Raw genomic sequence first — 21,515 nt, 5'->3', positions numbered from 1 at the left:
TGGATATGGGGCTGCTTCAGATTGTCCACAGCAGTTGACTATGATTTGCCTCATGCTCTAACAGGAGTATAACTTTGCCAGCTGCAGAGAGCTCCTGTGATCATGTGACCTTTGGAATTCTGGGGACTTTTAGAAGATACATAAACACTAGGGCCCTAAGCAGTCGTTGGGTTGTTATAGTTTGTCAAGTAGTCATGAGTAAAGGAGAAAGAAGGAAAAGAAAAAATTAGATATCCTGACTGCAAAAATCAAACTTGCCCCAAGGAACTCGGATGCCCTTAATCAGCAGGAAGTAGTCTAACAATAATGTCTCCCCTTTCTGATCCCTGAGACTTTACTCAAGGATCTCTTTCCTTACTCTCTAACCTTGTTTCTCTCTGGTCTAGTGTTAGGGAATTGAAAGGGTGGAAAAAAAGGGGTGGAGGTTGGAAGAAAGAACCCGCAAAGTAGCAAAATGACAAGCTACAAGTGAATGCCTTCCAGGGGGAATACCCTCCCTCCCTCCACCCAGGTATCTTTCCCCAGTCCCAAATTTACATTTCTCTACAGCTACCTGGTCCCATGCCTAGATCTCTCCTCTGACTCACTCTCTCCCAAGCTCAGGTTAATAACTTTACAACTGTGTGTGTGTGTGTGTGTGTGTGTGTGTGTGTGTGTGTGTGTGTGTGTGTGTGTGTGCATGCGAGAGACAGACAGACAGACAGACAGACAGACAGACAGACAGACAGAGACAGACAGACCGACCAGAGGAAGGCATTGGATCTGCTGGAGTCACAGGTGGTTGTGAACCAGACAATGTGGAGTGCTGGGAACTGGCCCCAGGTCTTCTGTAAGGGTAGTGAGCCTTCATTGTTGGGTCATAGCTCCAGCTCCGAGTTAGTAACTTTAACAAGTGCCTTTGGGGTACAGGCTCAGTTCATGGATGGCGAACAGATATCTTTGGTGCCTTCAGACCTGTCCACTTTTTTATGACAGCTTTCCCATTCAGGAGGATGAAGGCCCAACAAGGGCAGAGGTTTTTAAAAATCCAGCTTTATCCCTAGATACTAGCATAGCTCCTCACATACATACAACACTCAATAAACATTGATGGTCGTAAGTCATCCTTGATTCACTTACCCACTCAACACTACCAAAAACTCACTGGGTGTCTGAGGCTGTGGAGGGAGTGGGTAAGAGAACAAATTCTGGTTCTGAACCCGCTCAAAGTAATGGAAGAGATCAGAATACGATGTGACAGACAGGCATCCAGAGCAATAGAGGGATTACCTTGACCTGCCCACAGGCACCGGCCAGGGCATTGATGCTGTCCTTTACTTCCTTTACTTCCTTCAGCTCCTTCCTGTCTAGGCTTCTCTTGCACCGGCCTTCTTCCTGTTCTCATCCATCTCACATAAGATGAAAGCTCCCAAACCTGCTCTAGCTCCGGCCCCTCCTCTGTCTCCTTAGCTACATTAACCAAATGTAGAACATGTCCCAAACAATTTAACATACACCTCTTTTCCCAGATCACAGATTGATTTCTTCCCTGGCCTGCAGTATGCACACTGCACTTGTCCTCACTCTCCCAGATCGACTACACTTCACAAGAGCCTCCAGAAAACGGTCTTTTCATGTTTCTAGTTGCTGCCCAGTCACTTCTCTTGCTTTATGACTTGTCCATCCATAATCTCTTCCCTTCCTCAGATTCTCAACATGAGGTCAGTACAAGCAAGCTAATTAAATAAACAAACATATCACCCCTGCTTCCTTTAAAACCCAGTTTTTATGTGTGTGTGTGTTTTGAGACAGGGTTTCTCTCTGTAGCCCTGGCTGTCCTGTAACTCAATCTGTAGACCAGGCTGTCCTTGAACTCAGAGATCCACCTGCCTCTGCCTCCCCGGTGCTGGGATTAAAGGTGTGTACCACCACCTGGCTAAATACAGGGTTTTTTGTTTTGTTTTGTCTTTTTAAATTATAAAATACATCAAGACACAACTTAGCTGAGTGAGGTGGTGCACGCCTGTAATCTCAGCACTCAGGAGACTAAGGCAGGAGAGTCACCAACTCCAGCTATCTAGGGAAGCCTGAACTGTAGTGTTCAGATACTGTCTCAAAAACAAATGGGGACAAGGAGAGAACTCTAAACTCCTCCACTCCTCCACACAGCCAATGCTTTCCCACAAGCCCCCACTCACCTCCTTAACTCTTTCCCTTGATAGTACTTCCTCTGCCTGAAACACTAACAATAAACAAAAACTGAGAGGCAACAATATGCTAAACACTTTAAAACAAACTCAGACAACCCCAAGAGCAACTTCTGAGGAAGGTATGACTGCCCCAGTACCTTAGGAAAAAGCTGAGGCGCCCAGCAATGTGACTCGCCCAATTCTGAGCCAACTGCACAGACAACAGCCCTGACATCAGAGCCACCACCACCACCATCACCACCACCACCACCCCCACCCTCCCCACCCCCATCACCACCCCCACCACCCTCCCCACCCTCATCACCCCCACCCCCATCACCACCACCCCCACCCCCATCACCACAACCACAACCACAACCACCACCACCACCACATGTAGCGCCTCAGTTGCTGGAGTAGAGTGAATCCAACAAACATTTTGTCTTTCGGAGGGATACAGCGACAATTGACATGGAGTTGCCAGAATTAAGAACTTTGTCATTTAAAATACAACAGTAGAAAATGAAAATGAAAATGTAGTATGTTAGAAATTCTGCTGTGCCATTATCCATAACTCAATAAAGGCTGATGAGCAGGCTAGCTAAACCATACAGAAGGTACAGTCTTTAATCTTAGCACTCAGGAAGCTGAGACAAACCAGGAAGAAATACAGACCCTGTCTCAAAAACAAAATCTTGAGTTGGTCAAAAGGTCCAGCAGGTATCCCTAGATTCAATTCCTACAAGTTGTCCTCTGACCCTACACACATGCCATGGCAGACACACCTGCAAACAAAATAAATAAAATAAAAAATAATAAAATGTCTGTAATATGACTTTACAACCTACTTGCCACTCTTTTTTTTTTTTTTTTAAAGATTTACTTATTTACTGTATGTGAGTACACTGTCACTGTCTTCAGACACACCCAGAAGAGGGCATCAGATCCCATTACAGATGGTTGGGAGCCACCATGTGTTGCTGGGAATTGAACTCATGACCTCTGTAAGAGCATTCAGTGCTCTTAACTGCTGAGCCATCTCTCCAGCTCCCCACTCACCACTCTTATACAATCACACCCTCATTGAGTCAGATCAACTCTGCCACAGTTTCCTCACTTAGTTTTATCTAGATTCTATTTGCTCCGTAGATAATGGTGTTCACTGTCCCCCTTTCTGTCTTACACAAATGTTAATAGTTATCTGCTCGCTATTATCTGTTTATTTGGACAGAACAAAGTAATTTTTAAAAAATTATAGCACTGCTTTTGTGGCACTGAGGACTGTGTACTCTGGGCAGTCACTATTCTACAGAGTCCCATCTGTGGTTTGTAATTTCCTTCAAAAATTTTTTTTAAAGTGTGACTCAATGAAATCACTATTTCGGTCACTAAGAAAAAATGAAAGAAGGTAGTCCTAGAACTTGAAAAAAGGTTTATTCCTGTGAGCGAGGCTAATAAAACCACCAAGCACATAGTTAACTGTGATACATCTTGAGTTCATCTGTAATTAAGATGCAGTTCCCAAATACTGAACTTGAGCATCTGTGCTGACCAAGGTAGAAAAAAAGTAATTAGCAATGTAATTTCTTTACATTGCTAAATTATAAATTATATAATATTTAATTTAATGGTGTGTCTCTCAGTCTGAGGTTATCTGTACATTTTAGTTAATATTATTTACTTGAGATGATAATTGTGGTGAGCTTGACTTAGCAAATTTAATTCCAGTGACTCATGTTGGAATTTAGCATGCTCTTTCCCCTCTCCCCCTTTTCCTTTCCCTTCCCTTTGTTTTGAGACAAGGCCTTATTCTCGTAGTAATGCTCCTGCCTCAACCTCTGGAGTGCTAGGACTGCAGGCATGAACCATCACTCAAGGCTCCAAAATCGTCTTATTTAAAATTCCAGTTCAAAGGCCAGGGGACCCATACACATGCACACATATACCTTAATCCCAGCACTCCAGAGGCAGAGGCAGGTGGATCTCTAAGTTGGAGGCCAGGCTGGTCTACAGACTAAGTTCCAGGACAGTCAGGACAGCACAGAAAAAAAAAAATCAATCTAATTCAAAGATACCTAAAGCTGGAGAGTATCGTATTATAATGTTGAGGCAACTCAGGAATACCAAACCCCCCTTGCTTCACTTCAAGGTAATACTAGAAACTGGATGATAGAAGGGAGAAGGCTTAGTGGTTAAGAGCACTACTCCTCCTGCAGAGGACCTGAATTTGGTTTCTAGCAACTACAGGGCAGCTCACAACCATTTGTAACTTCAGTTCCAAGGGACCTGATGTCCTCTTCTGGCCTCCAATAACTTCTACACATATACTCAGGAAGAGTCAAACATATACCTCAGTTAAAAATAAAACAGTTGGGGAAAAAAATAAAACAGTTAAAAAATGCTAATCACACTTTTTCCAACTAAGGCCAAGGAAGGGTAGGGAAGCCTGGTGGTGGTTGCATAAGCCTTTAACCCCAGCACTTGGGAGGCAGAGGCAGAAGGATGTCTGAGTTCAAGGCCAGCCTGATCTACAGAGTAAGTTCCAGGACAGCCAAGACTAGAGAAACATCTGTCTTCAAACACAAAAACAAAAGAAAAAGTAAAACCTGAAGTACTTTAAAAATGACATCGCTTATACTCTGCCTATATCTACACTGTCATTAAACATAGTCAGCTTGCACCAACCAAAGGCTTTTAATTCAGATTAACTGAGAGAGCCCCCTCCTTGGGGGAGGCAGAAGCAGATCTATTAGTACCAACAACAACAACAACAATAGTCTAGTGGAGAGAAGTCAACAGTCGTCCTGAAAGCACCTGAAGATAGTCGTCTTCCTCCTGAGAGGTGTGCTCTCATGACCTCTGGGGAGGGCGGTGACCCTACCTTCTCTCTTCCTAAACCACAGCAGTGCTTTTTTGTGAGGTTTTCCAAGAAAATACACTAGTAGGGATTTGAGAAGTGTTTCCTACCTGAATTTCTTTAATATGTATATGTAAATGTGTGTATATATATATATATATATATAATGATGTGCTTATATACAGCCTGCATTATACTCACATACCCTAGTAAATCACCTCTAGATTACAAACTTGTTTAAATGCAGTTCTTTAAAAATTATTTTTGATGCACAGACAACTGAATCACCGGTATGGCATCCATAGCTCCAGAGAAATATCTACTCCTATTCCATGTCTTGTGTGTGTGTGTGTAACTAGCCTGCCTGGCAGGAATGAAGATACTTTAAAGAGACAAGCATGAACTATCAAACTATTACAAATAAGGCAGTCAAACCTCATGCTGAAAGAAGGAAAGGGCTAAAGCCTGGTGGAAGCCTGATGGGAACGGAACTTACCTCCTAGAAAGAGAGTTCACACAAAACTTGATGGACAACCTTACAGCAGAGGCTGCGATGCTGGGCGTGGCCATGCCCGGGCAGGACTGCTGAGCTGTGTCCCTTCTCTGCTCCTCTACCTAGACCTACTTCTTACGCCAGGACCCCAGAAGAGGGGCTGTGGCTGGAAGAAGTCACTGGGTCTCTTTGTCCCTCTTTTCAATGTGTCTACACTGACTGAGTCTACACAGCATAAGAAGAACAGCAATTATTTCTGTAAGCACAGTAAGAGAAGCTAGAGAGGCGACTAATAACACAAGCCTGCTGCTCTGGACTTCTGAAGGGCAGCAACCACTTGCTAGGCCTCCACCTGCATAGCAGTAAAAGGCTTTATTTAAACCCACCATTGACAATCTTAACAAAGGCATAATGGATAACCAAAATGCCCTTCTAAAGGGAAGCAAATTTGTAAAAGATTATTCTCCATATTGCCTTTAAAAAACAAATGGCTTAGTGTGAGAGCCCTGGTCTGGAATTGAGGCACTTCAAAGTTAAACAGGCTGTCTTCACCCAAAAGTTCAAGGCCAAAATGGACAACAGGATGAGACTCTGTCTTTTAAGAAAAAAATTAAAATAAAGTAAGCCAATATTTAATAGCTGACACCCCAAACTCTTACAGGACACTTTACATAAATAATAAGTTCTTTTGTGTCAGCAAGAAAACTGTGCAGAGCTAGGCATGGTGCTGATGTCTTCAAATTCCAGCACTGGGGAGGAAGAGGCAGGAGGATCTCTGAGTTCAAGGCCAGCCTGCTCTACATAAGAAGTTCCAAGAAATCAAGGGTTACATAGAAGGACACCCCCCCATCTTAAACAACAACAAAACCAATTAAGACACACACACAATTATGCAGAGTGGTCAGAGAACAACTTTCCAGCATGAACAAGACTCAGTTGCAAGCCGAATTCAGGACTATGTTTATCATTTCTGATGGTTACGTATAAGCTCTGCATAGTGCAGCCCCCATCTCAACCAGGTTCAAAGGGAACTTACAGAAAGGGGTAGGAATGCTCACACCCCCTTCCCCAAATTTGTTTCAAAATTTGGTCTCACACACGGGGCATTTACAAATATGACATGGGGCATTTACACTTGCACACGGGGCATTTACAAATATGACATGGGGCATTTACACTTGCACACGGGGCAATTACAAATATGGCACAAACCGGCGTGTTTAGGTGCCTCTGCCAGTGTACCATTCTGTCACCTTAACTAAAACGGAGTTTTAAAACTTTGAAATCTGTGTGTGTTGACAAAAAGTTTGCCTTTTCACGTGTAAAGTTAAAAGATTTGACTCTTTCATTTTAAGTTTCCCAACAAGTGCATCCAGTAATGCCTACCCTGTGAAAGGCTCTGTGCTGGGTGGAGCCATTTTCGATATTTTAAAAGTATAGGGCACCATAAACAACCTGCTTTACTTTGTTTAACCCTACAGTAGCCACTACAGTATCCACAGTGACAGCAACATGTGGCTAGTGCCACTTGAACTTAATTTAGTATAAACACTAACAGTTATCCGCATTACTGGAAAAACTTTATATGCTTGGAAAAGGTTTGGGCATGTGCGTTTACTTTTTTATGAGAAAGCAGTAAATTTTATGGAATCTAAATACAAACCGAATATTTCCAATGAAAATGTTATGTTCAAACTGCAATGTGTTCTAACTGTAGAAAACACACCAGATTTTAAACTCAATATGAAAGTAAAACATTTCTCTAGCTGTAGGTCAATTACACAATTACTGATAATACTTTATACATACCAGGTTAAATAAAACACTGTTCGAATTAACTTCATTCTTACTTGGTTTGTTCTCTAGTTCCCCTGAACTGTGTTGGCATCGTCTAATGATTCCCCAACTGTTCCTGCTGGAGCACCTCTCAACACCAGCTTGGGAACTGTGCCATTACCAGATACCTTCTTTCCTGTCCAGCACCTGAAACTGCTGGTCACACCTACAATGAACTGAAAAGTCCTTCTCTCATCCTTGGTGTCTGTGACTGACTCTCCACCTTTCTTTTAATTCTTCCTAGGTCCTCTTTCTCTTCCTGTCCCCATTCTCATTTTCTTCTATTGTTTAGAGTCCCGGATGACCTCATCCACCCCTAGGCATATACTATCACTTCAACAGGAAGCTATCCACTCATCTCCACTCTGACCTCATTCCAGGCTGAAGCTCCACAGAGCCAGTTTTCTGCCCAACTCTTCTACCTGAAGAACTCTGTATGTATGAGGAGAAATTCATATATAGACGATCCAAGCTCTCACCTAGAAAACCTGGAGTCTGCCCTTTTGGAGTCCAAGGTCAGCCTCATTCAGAGTAAGGTGTTTTACCACTATCCTTTCACCAAACTCACTTTTTAAAAGTTTTTCCAAGACAGGATTTCTCTGTGCAATCCAGGCTGACCTCAAATTCACAGAGACGCACCTGGCTCTGCCTCCTGAGTTCTAGGATTAAAGGCCTATGTTACCACACCCGGTTCAACTCTAACTGGTCTGCTGGACTCTAAATCCCTTACACTCTGCACTGTCCTCTCCAGCCTACTGCTCTTTTACTAGTCCCCAAACGCAACTCTGTTTACACTGTCACCAAGCTTACCAATCTCCACTCATGGCCTAACATCAATGTGAACTACTCACAGAAGGCACCCAGTTCTTCCTCACTGCACTAACTTTTAATCAGTCGTCTTGGACAGTCTTATTCCTGCCCCTCAGGCTAGAATGCCCGTCTTCAGAGTTCCTGGAGCCCAATTCTACCCAATCTTTAGGCCCTGCCTATACCCTCACAGAGCATTTCCTGATCAATCAGTCCAGCTCAAACCAGTGTTTCTCTTCTCTAAATGCCCTTGGGCACCAGGAATGGGGATACACAGAGAAACTCTGTCTTGAAAAAAAAAAACCAAGCAAACAAGCCCTGGTATTACCAACACCAATGGAGTGGTAACAGAACAATATGGTTTTTAATTGGTTTTTGTTTTTGTTTTTTTCCCTTCCTTGAGAAAGGTTTTACTGGTAACCCTGGCTGTCCTAGAACTCACTCTGCAGATCAGGCTGTTCTCAAACTCCAAGATCCACCTGCCCTTCCTTGGTTAAAGGTGTGTGCCACCACTGCCTGGCTGGTTTTTATCTTCTTTATAAAACAATGTTAACCACCGTCCCTTATACTACATACTAGGAGTGTGCCATCTTTGGAAAACCAATTTAAGGAGAATTTTGAAAACTTGAAACTACAAGTCTTAGACTAGGTCTCTAACTTCTACAGATCTTTATTTCAAAGTCCCAACATTCAATACCTCCAAACTAAACTCATGGCATGAACCCCACCATCTGCCTCTCATCTAGATGGACTCTAACTCAGTGAAGGGAACTCGCTCTTCCTCACAGGAGCCCAGCCCAAGACTGTGACGTCTTCCCAAATGTCCCTGGGAATCATCTATTTCCAACTTTGCAGACAATTCTGGCTAATACCCCCTGAGAATATTGAATGGTCAGAATGGTCATATACTCTACCCTCTCAGCCATTCCCCAAACCCAATCTAAACAAGTGACATTCCTGCATAAAACTTTTCTAAGTGTTCTGAAGAAAAAGACTTCTCTCGTGGCTGATAGACTCCATTTCTTTCTGCCAAGGTTTAACTTTCATTTCCATTTCCCAAATCATCTCTCTTAAGAAGCACAATTACACTCCAACAATAATGACCACATGATGGAACAAAGCTCCCCAAAAACGCCAATGTCTGCTCCTGCCGCAGGCAGGGCCTTTATACAAGCTTCCTTCCATTTGGGTTGGATGATCTTCCATAGTAATCAAGGACATCCTGAACCTGCCATTTATACTCTTTCTACAGCAATAGTGCCTAGAGAAAATGCTTATATTACAGTTTTGTTTTTATTAACACATACTGTTATGTTTACTAATGGGTTTCATATATGTTCACAATGTATTCTGACCACCTTCTCACTTGCTCCTGATATAATTCCCTTCCTCTCTCCAATTATCTCTCCATCTACTTTCATGAGCTGTTCTACTTTAAGACTCAATGAGGGGGTTGGGGATTTAGCTCAGTGGTAGAGTGCTTGCCTAGCATGTGCAAGGCCCTGGGTTCAGTCCCCAGCTCCAGAAAAAAAGAAGAAGAAAAAAAAAAAAAAGACTCAATGAATTTTACTTGGATTCCTCACAAGAGCATGTGTGTGAGAGCATCTATTTACAGGAATATAGAGATTTACAGGAGCTTACCAGTGGCTATAACACACATACTCTCTCTCTCTCTCTCTCTCTCTCTCTCTCTCTCTCTCTCTCTCCCCCCTCTCCCTTCCCCAAAAAAGTACACACATATATACTGAAATTGTATGTGTGTGCACATAAGTCTTCAGGGAAGGATGGTGCCCCCAAAAGCCTCTCCCAGTCCCATGTCAGGATGTCTTCAGGTCAAATCTTATGTGGATAAGTGTATGTATGCACATGTATTCAGTGAGTTCAACAGATAGACAGCCATAGCACTCCCAGAAACCAACATTTCACACCCCTTTTGCTTCCCCCAGTTCTTATGCTCCTTTTGCCCTCTTTTCCAAGATGCTCCCTAAGCTCTAGAGGGGAGATGCAGATTCCCATTTATGTCTCTGATTCAACAGTCATCTATTCTCAGTACTTTGACCAGTCTCTCTTTGCCCTCCGCATGAGCACAGTCATTGAAAAGCAGTTTGACAGGCATGCCATGGCCACTTAGCAAGCACAGTAGTGGCTATGACGTCCCAACCACGTTCTCTTGACCAAGTTTACAGGAATAGATATAAATTCCTCCCCTGTGGATCAGAACAGGCATCAATCAATCAGAAAGCAACTGGTGAGTCCATACTGTGTCTGATGCTAGCACCTAGTATTGGCATACACTCACTAATTATTTGATATATTAATGATCAAGTTGGGGTTGAGGATTTAGCTCAGTGGTAGAGCGCTTGCCTCGCAAGCACTAGGCCCTGGGTTCGGTCCTCAGCTCCGGGAAAAAAAAAAAGATCAAGTAGATAGGAATATTATGTTTTAAAAATACAAGCTTAAAGAGCGATAGTCATTTCTATGCCATTTATATAAATTCAACAGCATTTTGTAAAGTGGACAACTGACCTGATCTTTTTAAAACATCTTCTGAGTAAAAAAAGAGTAATAATAATTTGATTAAATATAATTTTTATATGGGCTCAAACATTTAAAATGAGAGGAAATACTGTATTTTACATTCTCCTTTGTCTTGTCAATGCTAATAGTAATTCATGTAAAATTACCTAGAAACTTTTGATTCAACACAGAAAATATACAAGACAAGAAAATATTTACAGGGCTAGAGCTGTCAAAAAAATGAGTATGGAGACTGCTTTAGCCAAGTATGGTGGCAGACTCCTGTAATCCAAGCAATCTCTAAGAGAGGAAGGCAGATCTTTGAGTTCATGGCCAGACTGGTCTAGATAACAAGGTTCAGGTCAGCAAGAACTGTATAGTTAGACCCTGTCTATAAATAAATAAATAAATAAATAAATAGATAGATAGATAGATAGATAAATAAATAAATAAATAAATGCAATCTATCAACAAAATATAAACAGCAGATTACCTTAAGAAAGAGGAGGATGAAAACATGGGCTTCTGGGGCTTTATGAAAAATAAAAAGGCATTGTTCCTTCATGACCCTGGTGGTCATAAGAAAGAACAGATGCCTTCTTCAGGCTGTAAGAGCCTTCCTGGTTTATTTTGGGCCATGGTGTCTCACACCTGTAATCCAGGCACTGTGGAGGCCACAAGAAGGCTACCACAAGTTTCAGGCCAGCCTGGGCCATAGATTGTCTTTATAAAAAAAGCCATTCAACAAGGTAGATTCTGTGAAGGTGAAAGAAACAGGATCAGGTTGTATCTGTTGTCACACAGCATTTTCTTGAACTTCACAGCAACCTACTCTCCCCATTTTTATACAGGAAGAGCAATCTTATGCTAGGTCTAACTCAAATAATTACAACAACAAGTAAACAAACAAAAACCAAGCCAGAGTCTCCAGGACACTACAGCAGATGCCTCTAAACCTTCGCTCCTCCTGCCTTACCTCTGGAAGCTGAAATCATAAACCTGTGCCACTGTGGCCTGCACTCAAATCTGTTTAATCATGACCACTTCCTCTAGGTCCAATCCCTGGGAACAGAACACTAAGCAGGTTTCTCTATACTTATTGTTCTGGAAAAGGTTATTTTGTTTAGAGGGTTCCATACACAAGTAGTATATAATTATACTCAGTAAAATGATTAAGGGGAATTAAAAAAGTAAAAGCAAGGAATGTTACAGAGTAACTAGGAAGGAAACTGAGGTCACAGGGTTACCTCAGGGATAACTCTAAAGGTAAACCTGAAGAGATTTTGCAGGGCTATATTGAAAACAAAGAGAAAAGATTAATGCAAATCTCTAGAGCAGCAGTTCTCAACCTGTGGAACAAGACTCCTCTGGGGGGTGTGTGTGTGTGTGTGTGTGTGTGTGTGTGTGTGTGTGTGTGTCTGTCTGTCTGTCTGTCTGTCTGTCTGTCTGTCTGTCTGTGTGTCTGTGTGTCTGTGTGTTTAACCCTTTCACAGAGGTCACCTAAGACCATCTGAAAACACAGATATTTATATTTACAATTCATAATGGCAGCAAAATTACAGTTATGACGTAGCAATAGAAACTGTATTAAAGGGTTGCAGCATTAGGAAGGTTGAGAACCACTGCTTTAGAACCATCAGAAACAAAAATTAATATTCAATCCCAGATTATCAGTAAAGGAAATTATAGAATTTTCTCCTATACACAGCTCAGGGCTATTTATTAGTCACCATAGTCAACAGATATCGAGTATTTCCACAGAAACCAAGTGGCTGGCTGTTCAGAGTGAATGGCGGGTCAAAATTCTTAAATTCTCTTAGCATCTACATCAGGGTCTGACGAAAGATTGCTGAAGAAATACAGAAAGGAAGGAAGAGAACATTTAACTCTCATGGGGTTAAATCCCTCTTTAAGCCAAGAGGCTTCAATTCACTCCAGCCACTCTATGGTCTTAATCATAAGAAGAAGGTGAGACAGGGGGATTAGGGTAAATCTAGGAACAATACTATACTAGGAAACAGTTAGCTTATGGTGTTACCTCTCCAACCAATGCTCAAGGATCCCATCTTGAAATAGTAAATTCCACTTAATGTCTAACATCTAAATGATGACTAAATACTAACAAAGGGGGCAATTATTTGAGTTCTCCAGATAAGAGCTTTTAATAAAATACTCGGGAATCCTCTGTTGCCAGGTGCTTGTTCTGAATGCTGCACATACACCAGGTTGAAATGACTGTTTAAGAACCTTACTGGTGGAGAGGGACCGAGTGCACTCTACATTCACCTGTGTCACTTAACCAGAGCAAACTCATTCCTATAAAAACAAATTTCCCTCAACTTCTCAGTCCTGGGTAATCTGGTGGGGTGAGGGCCCTTCTGCCTGTGCCATAAGCCCTGATCAGCCCACATTTCAGTGTTTGGTAAAGACAGAGTTAGAGAAGTTTCTTTTTTAAAAGACCATCCTAGCAGTGACAGCGAATAGCGAAAGGCCACTCAGAGCTAAACAGCACGGTTACATTTATACCGTCTATCAAAGAGGCCAATGCTTTGTGCGGACCAGATGGAAGGCCAGAAAAACGCCTGATAAATATTATCAAATGCTGTGGTGGTTCAGTGGTGAGCCTGAGACATTTCTTAGAGAGAGAGAGAAAGAGAGAGAGGGAGGGAGGGAGGGAGGGAGGGAGGGAGGGAGGGAGGGAGGGAAGAGAAAAGAAGAGAAGAGAAGAGAAGAGAAGAGAAGAGAAGAGAAGAGAAGAGAAGAGAATGACTTATAGCTTCAAGCCACAAGTAGCATAAGGAAAAAAAAAGAATGGGGGAGGGGCTTAAGGATTATGTTTACTTTCTCCAGTAAGATCCTTCTCCTACATACATCATGCCATTTAAAACATAAAACCACAATATTTGGGTTCTAATATGGCTGGGGTTTGCTCCTCATACTACCAAATACATCTTTAAAGTGTTTAACTCAACAATTCAGACTATGAGCAGAAAACCTTATAGAAGACACAGGTAAGTACTAGTCATCAGTACTACATTTGCTACTCATTTATTTGCTCAGAATTATCACAATTTGGTAAGGATCAGAATTGGCTCCACAAAAACTTGGACCCAAAATGGCAGCTGAGCATTAAAAACTCCCCAGAGCACTGTGCTCCATTCAGGAGAGCGGGTCTTGTTTATCTCACCTCTGCACTGTCTCTGGGAAGGGCCCTTATACACCCGGTCAGTGCCTCTGATGGCATTCTGCTAATGTGCTTAGTCCTGTTCTCCTCTCTGCCCAGGAGAGTGGGCACTGCTCTGGCTCCTCTCTGCAAGAGGGAATAACCCTGCCATTCACATGTTTACAGTCCACAAAAAGAAGCAGAAGGCAAAACATGGCAAGTCGAGGTTTTCCTCGTCTTCAGCCACAACTTAGGAAGAAACAGGGGTAAAATGAATCACCACCAAGTGCCGCTCCAAATGACTGCTTTCATTTTCAGAGAAAACAACAACAAAAACCAGCTCTAATCTTTCTCAGACCCAGCACAATGCAACCCTTCCTGTCACTGAGGTAAATTCTACTAATCCAAACTGTAAAGATATTTCAGAGTTCAATGTGTCTTCCTGTTTAATGTAATGTTTCCAATTCCTCTCACACAAAGCTGAATTTATGTCACCGTAAAATTTACATGGAAGCCTTTAGCACTCTAGGCACTTCTCTGCTTATAGCCATTACTAATATAACAACAACATTGCTTTAAAAAATAATAAAATGATGGCTCCTCTGAGACAGAAGACTAATTATCCTTACGTATTCAAATGGAAAGTCTTTTTGTTAAATTAGCGTGAAAAGTCCCTTCATCTACACACAATTGGCCCAAAGAAACAGGCCATTTTCAGCACGAGAGGCCAACCCATTTTAACAGTGAATAAAGCTTTTGAAAGCACTACACACCCTCTTCCACACTGTCAAAATTTTCAAATTGGTCCAGCAGTTTCCCTAGTTTATTTTTTTAACACTTTAGGGCCCAGCTAGTTAGCATATCATAATTAGATTAATTAAAAAAGAAACCACCAAAAAAAAAAAAACCCCAAAACTGTTCCCTTCTGATCAAAATTCTTCCATTTATGCTTAATTAGCTTTAATCCAAGTCTACAATCTAATAATGGGATATGATCATTTGCATATTTTAAATGTCTTTTCTAAACTATACTTTGTAGCAGATTTAGAAGAATGGTATCTTTCTATTGCCAATATGCCACAGCACAAATCAAGGGGACACAAATTAGGAGAAAAGAGGAAAGAAAACAAGGCTTCTCAGAGCCAAGGATGTGTTGGGGGGAGGGGAAGGGATTTTGTCAGGGGTGGGGGTAATTTACCCGCCACATCACAAACTACAGTCTTTTCAGCACAGCCGACCGAGAGGCATTACATCACACTCTCACAATGATAGGGGGAGGTGGCTCTGAGAAAGCAAGTTTTCAGCTTTCTTTCCAGCCTGCTCAGGCTTCTAGAATCCTGCATTAAGAGTAATGGAATTTAACTTGAGGCACTGCACTTTGAGGGTTACTAGCGATCACACAGACTACTCGGTTTTATGATCTTAAATGAGCACTTTACAACAAACAGATGTCCAAAGGCACATATCGCACACTCAACTGGCGTTGAAAACCTAACATTAAACAAAATATTTTATTTCATGTGAAATGGAGACCATTGTATACAAAGAACTGGTAAAGAAACAATTTCTAAACAGAGTAAAGAGCCATTTATATCTTTAAAACAATCGTGTTTACAAGACAGTCCTACCATTTGGTTGAAGCCACGATCAAAATAAAAGCGCATCTGGCTGCACATTTGAGAACACACACTGGGACCCAGTGCAAAGGAGCGCGCGCAGAGGAGAGGGCTGAGCCACATATCGCCTGCATTTCAAGAAGGGGAATTTATAACCCCAAACCTGGTGTGCTCCGTAACCCGCTGGCCCCATTTTAAATTGTATCTCACTTTAGGCTCTTCCTTTCTCCCAGGAAGGATAGCCAGGTCTGAGAGAGAGAGAGAGAGAGAGAGAGAGAGAGAGAGAGAGAGAGAGAGAGAGAGAAAAGCTTTCCCATTCTAGGGCTAGTCCTCCCTGATCCTTTGTCGGCCTTAGCAGCCGAAAGAATGCAAACCCATTTATATTTATGCAAATTTTTGCAGCAGATTTAAGGGGGGAGGGAGAGGCTTGTGTTTTTAAAAAAACCTCTTTCTAAATATCAAATTTCAATTACTCACAGCTTCGTTTATTTGCACGATAGAAACAATAAAAAGCTATATATGAACTAAAAGTGCAATTAAATCACTTCAAAATTTAAATATTTTACCAAGTCTTTTCCATTTCTAAAATGCTGAACCAAAAGTACATCACGAGTATGATTTACAGATTCGCGAAATGTCTGAAGCCAGTCTCCATGCTAGAGAAATGTCGATTTGCAACACCACTAGTGAAAACGGTTAGACACGATCCATATAAATCAATTGGTTTTTAAAAATTGAAAATATTTACCAACCTCATAAAGTGCAGCAGTGCTTATATCCAGCAAATTGAGGCATACAAGGTAGAAATGGAAATGAAAAAAGGTCCAAAAAATGAATTCTTTTTGTCTATCTGTATTTTGTATTTTAAATATTCAGAAACCAGCAGAGACTCTGTCGGCCATTTTGGCTTGAACTAACTCTCTCGCTCACTCTCCCTCCTGCTCTCTCTCTCCCCCTCTGTCTCTAAAGGAAGCAGCTTTTTGTGACCTTCAAATAGAGGCGGGTCACGTGACTTCGGGTAGGTTTGTCAATCAGAAAAGGGGAGGGAGCTGGAGTTGAAGCTGCCTTAAAGCGAAAGCAGCCCTTTTCCACCGGCTTTCATTTGTGCAATGCTGTTACTTATACTCCCGCCTACAGATACTGCATGTGAAAGTGGCAACACCATAAGGGTAACAGATGAACAAAATAGAAAAACCTTTATTGGTTTATAGAAATATACTCAGTTGCTAACGATGCTTGCAGATCCTGGATCTGATCTTGGCTCCCTTGCTGGTTATTCTCTAGATGTTTGGGCAAGAACAGACTGGCAAACTGCTCTTTAATTTAAAAGGGGCCTTAAACAAAGCTTTACCTAAACAAAAAGAGAATTTAGTTTTTAGATTAAAACGAAACAGGACACAGCTGATTTCTAGCTACCTCTAAAATACACAAAAAGACAGGAAGTTACTATACCCACTCATATGTCGATTCAGAGAGGTTAAGCTACACCCATATCGGAACAGCTCAGCAAAGGGAGAACAGGAAAGTCTGAACTTGGTGCCTATTGTGTGAGTACAACACTTCTGTAGCCTCTCCCCTCAAACCTTTTACTTAGGTTTTTTACTTGACTAAGCCAGGGCTTCACTACTGGATTCCTCCAGGCTGGGCAGCTCTGAGTCATCTTTAATCCCTTCCCTGCTGAGGAAGGCACTCAGGAAACTAGGCACTCAATTAAAGCCTACCTAGCTTTCTGCAGCCCAAGTCCCTTTTCCTTAGAGACCTCTTGACTCTCTACCCTAGAAAGTCCACCCCCACCCCGTCTCCATTTTGGCAGGTGTGCTATGGAAATGGGAAGTCATGGTACCTTGGTTTGTTTGTTTCCTTCCTTCTTCCCCCCCCCCCCCCCCCCCCCCCGGAGCTGGGGACCGAACCCAGGGCCTTGCGCTTCCTAGGTAAGCGCTCTACCACTGAGCTAAATCCCCAGCCCTGTTTCCTTCCTTCTTTAATTCTTTTTCTTATGTGTATTAGTGTCTTGCCTGCATTTATGTCTGTGTGAGGGTGTTGGATCCCCTGGAATTGGAGTTACAGACAGTTGTGAGCTGCTGTAGTTGTGGGTGCAGGTCCTCTGCAAAAGTATCCAGTGCTCCAAACTACTGAGCTATCTCTCCAGCCCCTGGTTACTTTCCTTCCTGGCTCTGTTCTCTTTATCATGGTCAAGTTCGTCACAGGCACAGGAGTGGTGGTGCATGTTACTAATCCCAGTGTAGGGACAGGTGAATCTCTACATAGCAAGTTCCAGGTAAGCCAGAGATGCCATGTGACCCTATCTCAAAGTCAGTCACTACCCAAAGCAAGCATCTGGAGCCTCCTCCCAACCCAAGCCAGGCCTTCTTGCTTATCATCCCAGTACTCACGTTACTACTGCAGAGTTGTTTTGTTTTATGACAGAAACTGCTTAATATTGGTCTTTCCCTATAAAGTGTCACCTGTCTGTGGGCAAACGCCACTATTTTCCCCATCTTCAGTGAGGTGTTACCCTGAACTCCAAACAGCAGCTGAATGAATGAGTAGGTGAAGTCAGAAAAGTTGGGCTAAACAGAAGGTAACAAACAAATGTAAGTACATTAGGGGAACGAATGCCAGAGATCTCCAGTAATCCATTTTATTTAAGGATTCTTTACAGACAGAAAGAAGCAGAAATAGTAAGCTGGCCAAGGTTCCTCTCCCAAACTAGGCTGAGTGGCCAGTCAGCAGAGAACCACAGACTCTAGAGGCCAGGTTTTCCTTGCAAAAGAACCTGTTCAATCCATCGAACGCTGTATTTGTCTTTCTGGCTTTTGGCGCCTTTACACTATGCCCCTCCACTTTTCCACTCAGGAAAGAACAGGAAAGGAACTGCTTCAGGGCAAGCAGAGGCACTGCCCAGTCAATCTGGCAGCTTGGATACTCTGTGGTGTAAAGCGCTTTCACTGTCTGCACCGCACTGAGAAGAACGGCCAGAAACGTGGACTAACAACTGAGATTCGGGCAGAAGCAGGAAACTCCCAGGCTGGAAACTCTGAACATTAATCTATTTCTATCCTCCCAATACCTTCCAGATGAGTTATGGAAACCTTAGTATGCTCAGTAAGTAAAAACCTGTGGAGACTGACTGACTACACAGCCACCTTGTTTCAATTTGTGATAGTCACTAATTTTTATTATGCCGTCTCTATTCTCCAAGGTTAAGTATTCTTATACAGATATTTAAATCTGCTTCCTGTTTTATTTTAAACTACATAAAGCTTCTTACACGGTTCCCTCTTATAACCTTTCCTCATCTGACCAATTTTTATACAACCCAGGTCTACAGATATATCATTATATAGAACATATGCTGGTGGTTAACACCTGTGAGTCCAACATTCAGGAGTTCAAGACTAGACTCAGGCAATATAGAGAATTTGAGGCCAGCCTGAGTTACATGAGACTGTGTCTCGAAAAATAAAAACTGGGCTAAGAAAAGAGCTGTGTCAGTAAACAATTCACCATGCCATAATCACTCACTTGAAAAAGCATCTGAACAGTAGAGGCCAACCTCTAACCTCCACATCCATTGGCACATGCATGAACACACCCACGAGAAATAAGGCATGCAAATAAAATATTTATTGATAATGGAAAATATTTTAAAATAATCCTTTGGTATAATTGTAATATCACTGTTCATTAAATACAAAAACAAATACTCATATGTGCTTAGTTATTTTTACAGGAATTAAATCTTGGCTAAACATTTGATACTGCAGGACGTGGAGAATCTTTAACATTTTCGGAGCTGACCAATATTTTGATTTTATAATCACCAACATTGAGACTACCACTTCTCATGGACACATAGTACAAATGGCAGAGGTGCATTTAGGGCCATTTCAGACACTTTTACAATTCTCTCCCAATCCAAGCCAAAATTCATTCGAAGATATATATTATTAACAGCAGCTTAAACAGCAATCTTTAAAATCTAACGTTCTAACACAACAATACAATCTAGAGATATACCAACTTATACTTACTGCTAAAGAATGACAGAAAGATATGCTAAGTCTTTGTTTTCCATAATTAAACCATTATGTTCCTATAAGAGTTCAACAGTTTATATGAAAGGAAAAACACTGCAATCAGAACATACAATAGTCTTGAGTCTGAGCCAAGGTGTTTCAGGCAACATCTGCTGGCACCGTACTGTGTGGTGCATGTGTAGTGCAAAGTGTGTGTGCTCTGCTCAGCGGCAAGGCTACAGTGAAGCCTTATTATGTACACAGGTAAGACTGCTGCTAACATTTCACCTTAATTATACATTTGAGTTTTCAATCAATTTTTAGTTACTCTGCATTCAGAAATGTTTTATTCTGAATGTTTTATTGCTGCCCAATATTTTTACAAACTTCACATTCAGCTGTATAATTCGTATAAGATCACAATCCACAGATTCAAGGAGGTAGGCCTTGGAATTGAAGAAATGGCTCAGTGATTAATAGTTACTGACACTACGAAAACAAGAGGTTCCCAGGACTCATCAGGGATGATGTTAGCTGAAATATCCAACAAAGCGGGGAGAGAACCTGTAGAGACCATATCCAGAGGTTAGGCACGGCCCCCAGTTGAGGGATGGGGCCACCTATCATTCTCAAAATTAACCTAGAATTCCTCCTGTCTAATGGAAATACAGGGACAAAAAGTAGAGGAGAGAATGAAGGAAAGGCCATCCAGAGACTGACCCACCTGGGGACACCCAGACCCAGTCACTATTGCTGATGCCAAGAAGTGTTTATTGGCAGGAGCCTGAAATGAATGTCTCCTGAGAGACTCTGCCAGAGCCTTACTGATACAGAGGCAGATGCTCTCAGCCAACCATTGGACTGAGTACAAGGACCCCAATGGACGAGTTAGGGGAAAGACTGAAGGAACTGAAGGGGTTTGCAACCCCATAGGAAGAACAACAGTACCAACTAACTGGATCCCCCAGAGCTCCCAGGAACTAAACCACCAAACAAAGAGTACACATGGAGCGACCCATGGCATATGTAGCAGAGGATGACTTTATCTGGCACCAATGGGAGGGGAGGCCCTTGGTCCTGTGAATGATGCCCCAGTATAGGGAATGCTAGGGCAGTGAGGAGGGAGTGGGTGGGGGAGCACCCTCATAGAAGCAAGGGGTGAGGAGGTGGGATAGGGGACTTCAGAGGGGAAACAGGGAAGGGGGATAACATTTGAAATGCAAATAAATAAAATAACCAATAAAAAATTTAAAAAACGAGTAGTTGCTGCTTTTCTAAAGGACCTTGACATCCACAGGACGGCGCACAACCATTTCTAACTCCAGTTCCAGATGCTCCCACACCCTTTTCTTTCTTCCATACATGGTACACAGATGTACATAGAGGTAAAACACCCATATACATAAAAAATAATATAACAATAATTTTAAAAAGCTAGGGCCTAGCATACATGAGACCCTGAATTCAGTAACTATTACCTACAGCATAGGCCTGCAGCAGAGAGAAATGAAGAGATCTAAAAGTCAACTGGAGCTATATACAGCTACACAGTCCTGTCAGAAATTATGAAAGGAAAGAGGATTCAATTAATGGATGGTAGGGAAAATACAAAGTACCAAAAATCAACAAAAGAAAACTTCAGACACTCATTGTGATAAGGCATGAACGTAATACTAGCACCTAAGAGGTAGAGGGCAGAACACTCGGGATTCCAGGCCAGTTTCAGGGTCACAGAGTTCAGAGAACAGGCAGCGAGGACCCTGCCTCACGACAAACAAGCAAAACAAAACAAACAAAAAGCAACAAAGCAGCAGCAAAGGAATCCATCAAAAGTCCTAGATTGTTACCAATTAAGTCAGCTGCATTTAACCAAAGAATTTCAGAATCGAAATTATAAAAATTCTTTAAAATGTGAGAGCAACAATAAATCATGAATTTATATAGAATGTATCTCTCATTGTTTCTACATGGGACAGAGCCTTCAAAGTCTGAAAACACAAGTATACCAAGGACCTAGGCAGTCTTTCAACTGCATGAGA

General features: G+C 42.0%; 1 protein-coding gene and 1 long non-coding RNA gene across 28 annotated transcripts in view; one reads left to right on the top strand and one right to left on the bottom strand.

Moving 5' to 3' along the window:
* The window catches only part of Tnrc6b (trinucleotide repeat containing adaptor 6B), a 217,497-nt gene that overhangs the window by 113,021 nt on the left and 82,961 nt on the right, over positions 1-21,515 (bottom strand). For 7 of the 27 annotated variants that reach the window (XM_087555668.1, XM_087555677.1, XM_087555685.1 and 4 more), the window contains exon 1: positions 16,210-16,422. In XM_087555668.1, coding sequence (XP_087411794.1) covers positions 16,210-16,214 — 5 coding nt within the window. In that variant the 5' untranslated portion in view covers positions 16,215-16,422. 27 annotated transcript variants of the gene reach the window in all.
* Positions 14,143-18,591, top strand: LOC120093695 (uncharacterized). The gene is made up of 2 exons (XR_015625780.1): positions 14,143-14,230; positions 18,314-18,591. It is a non-coding gene; the product is annotated as an uncharacterized LOC120093695 (long non-coding RNA).

Source organism: Rattus norvegicus, chromosome 7 (genome assembly GCF_021556685.1).
Source record: "Rattus norvegicus strain SHRSP/BbbUtx chromosome 7, alternate assembly SHRSP_T2T, whole genome shotgun sequence".
Classification (NCBI taxonomy): Eukaryota; Metazoa; Chordata; class Mammalia; order Rodentia; family Muridae; genus Rattus; species Rattus norvegicus.
The sequence above is the reverse complement of the archived record's forward strand: the minus strand, read 5'-3'. Positions and strand labels throughout refer to the sequence as shown.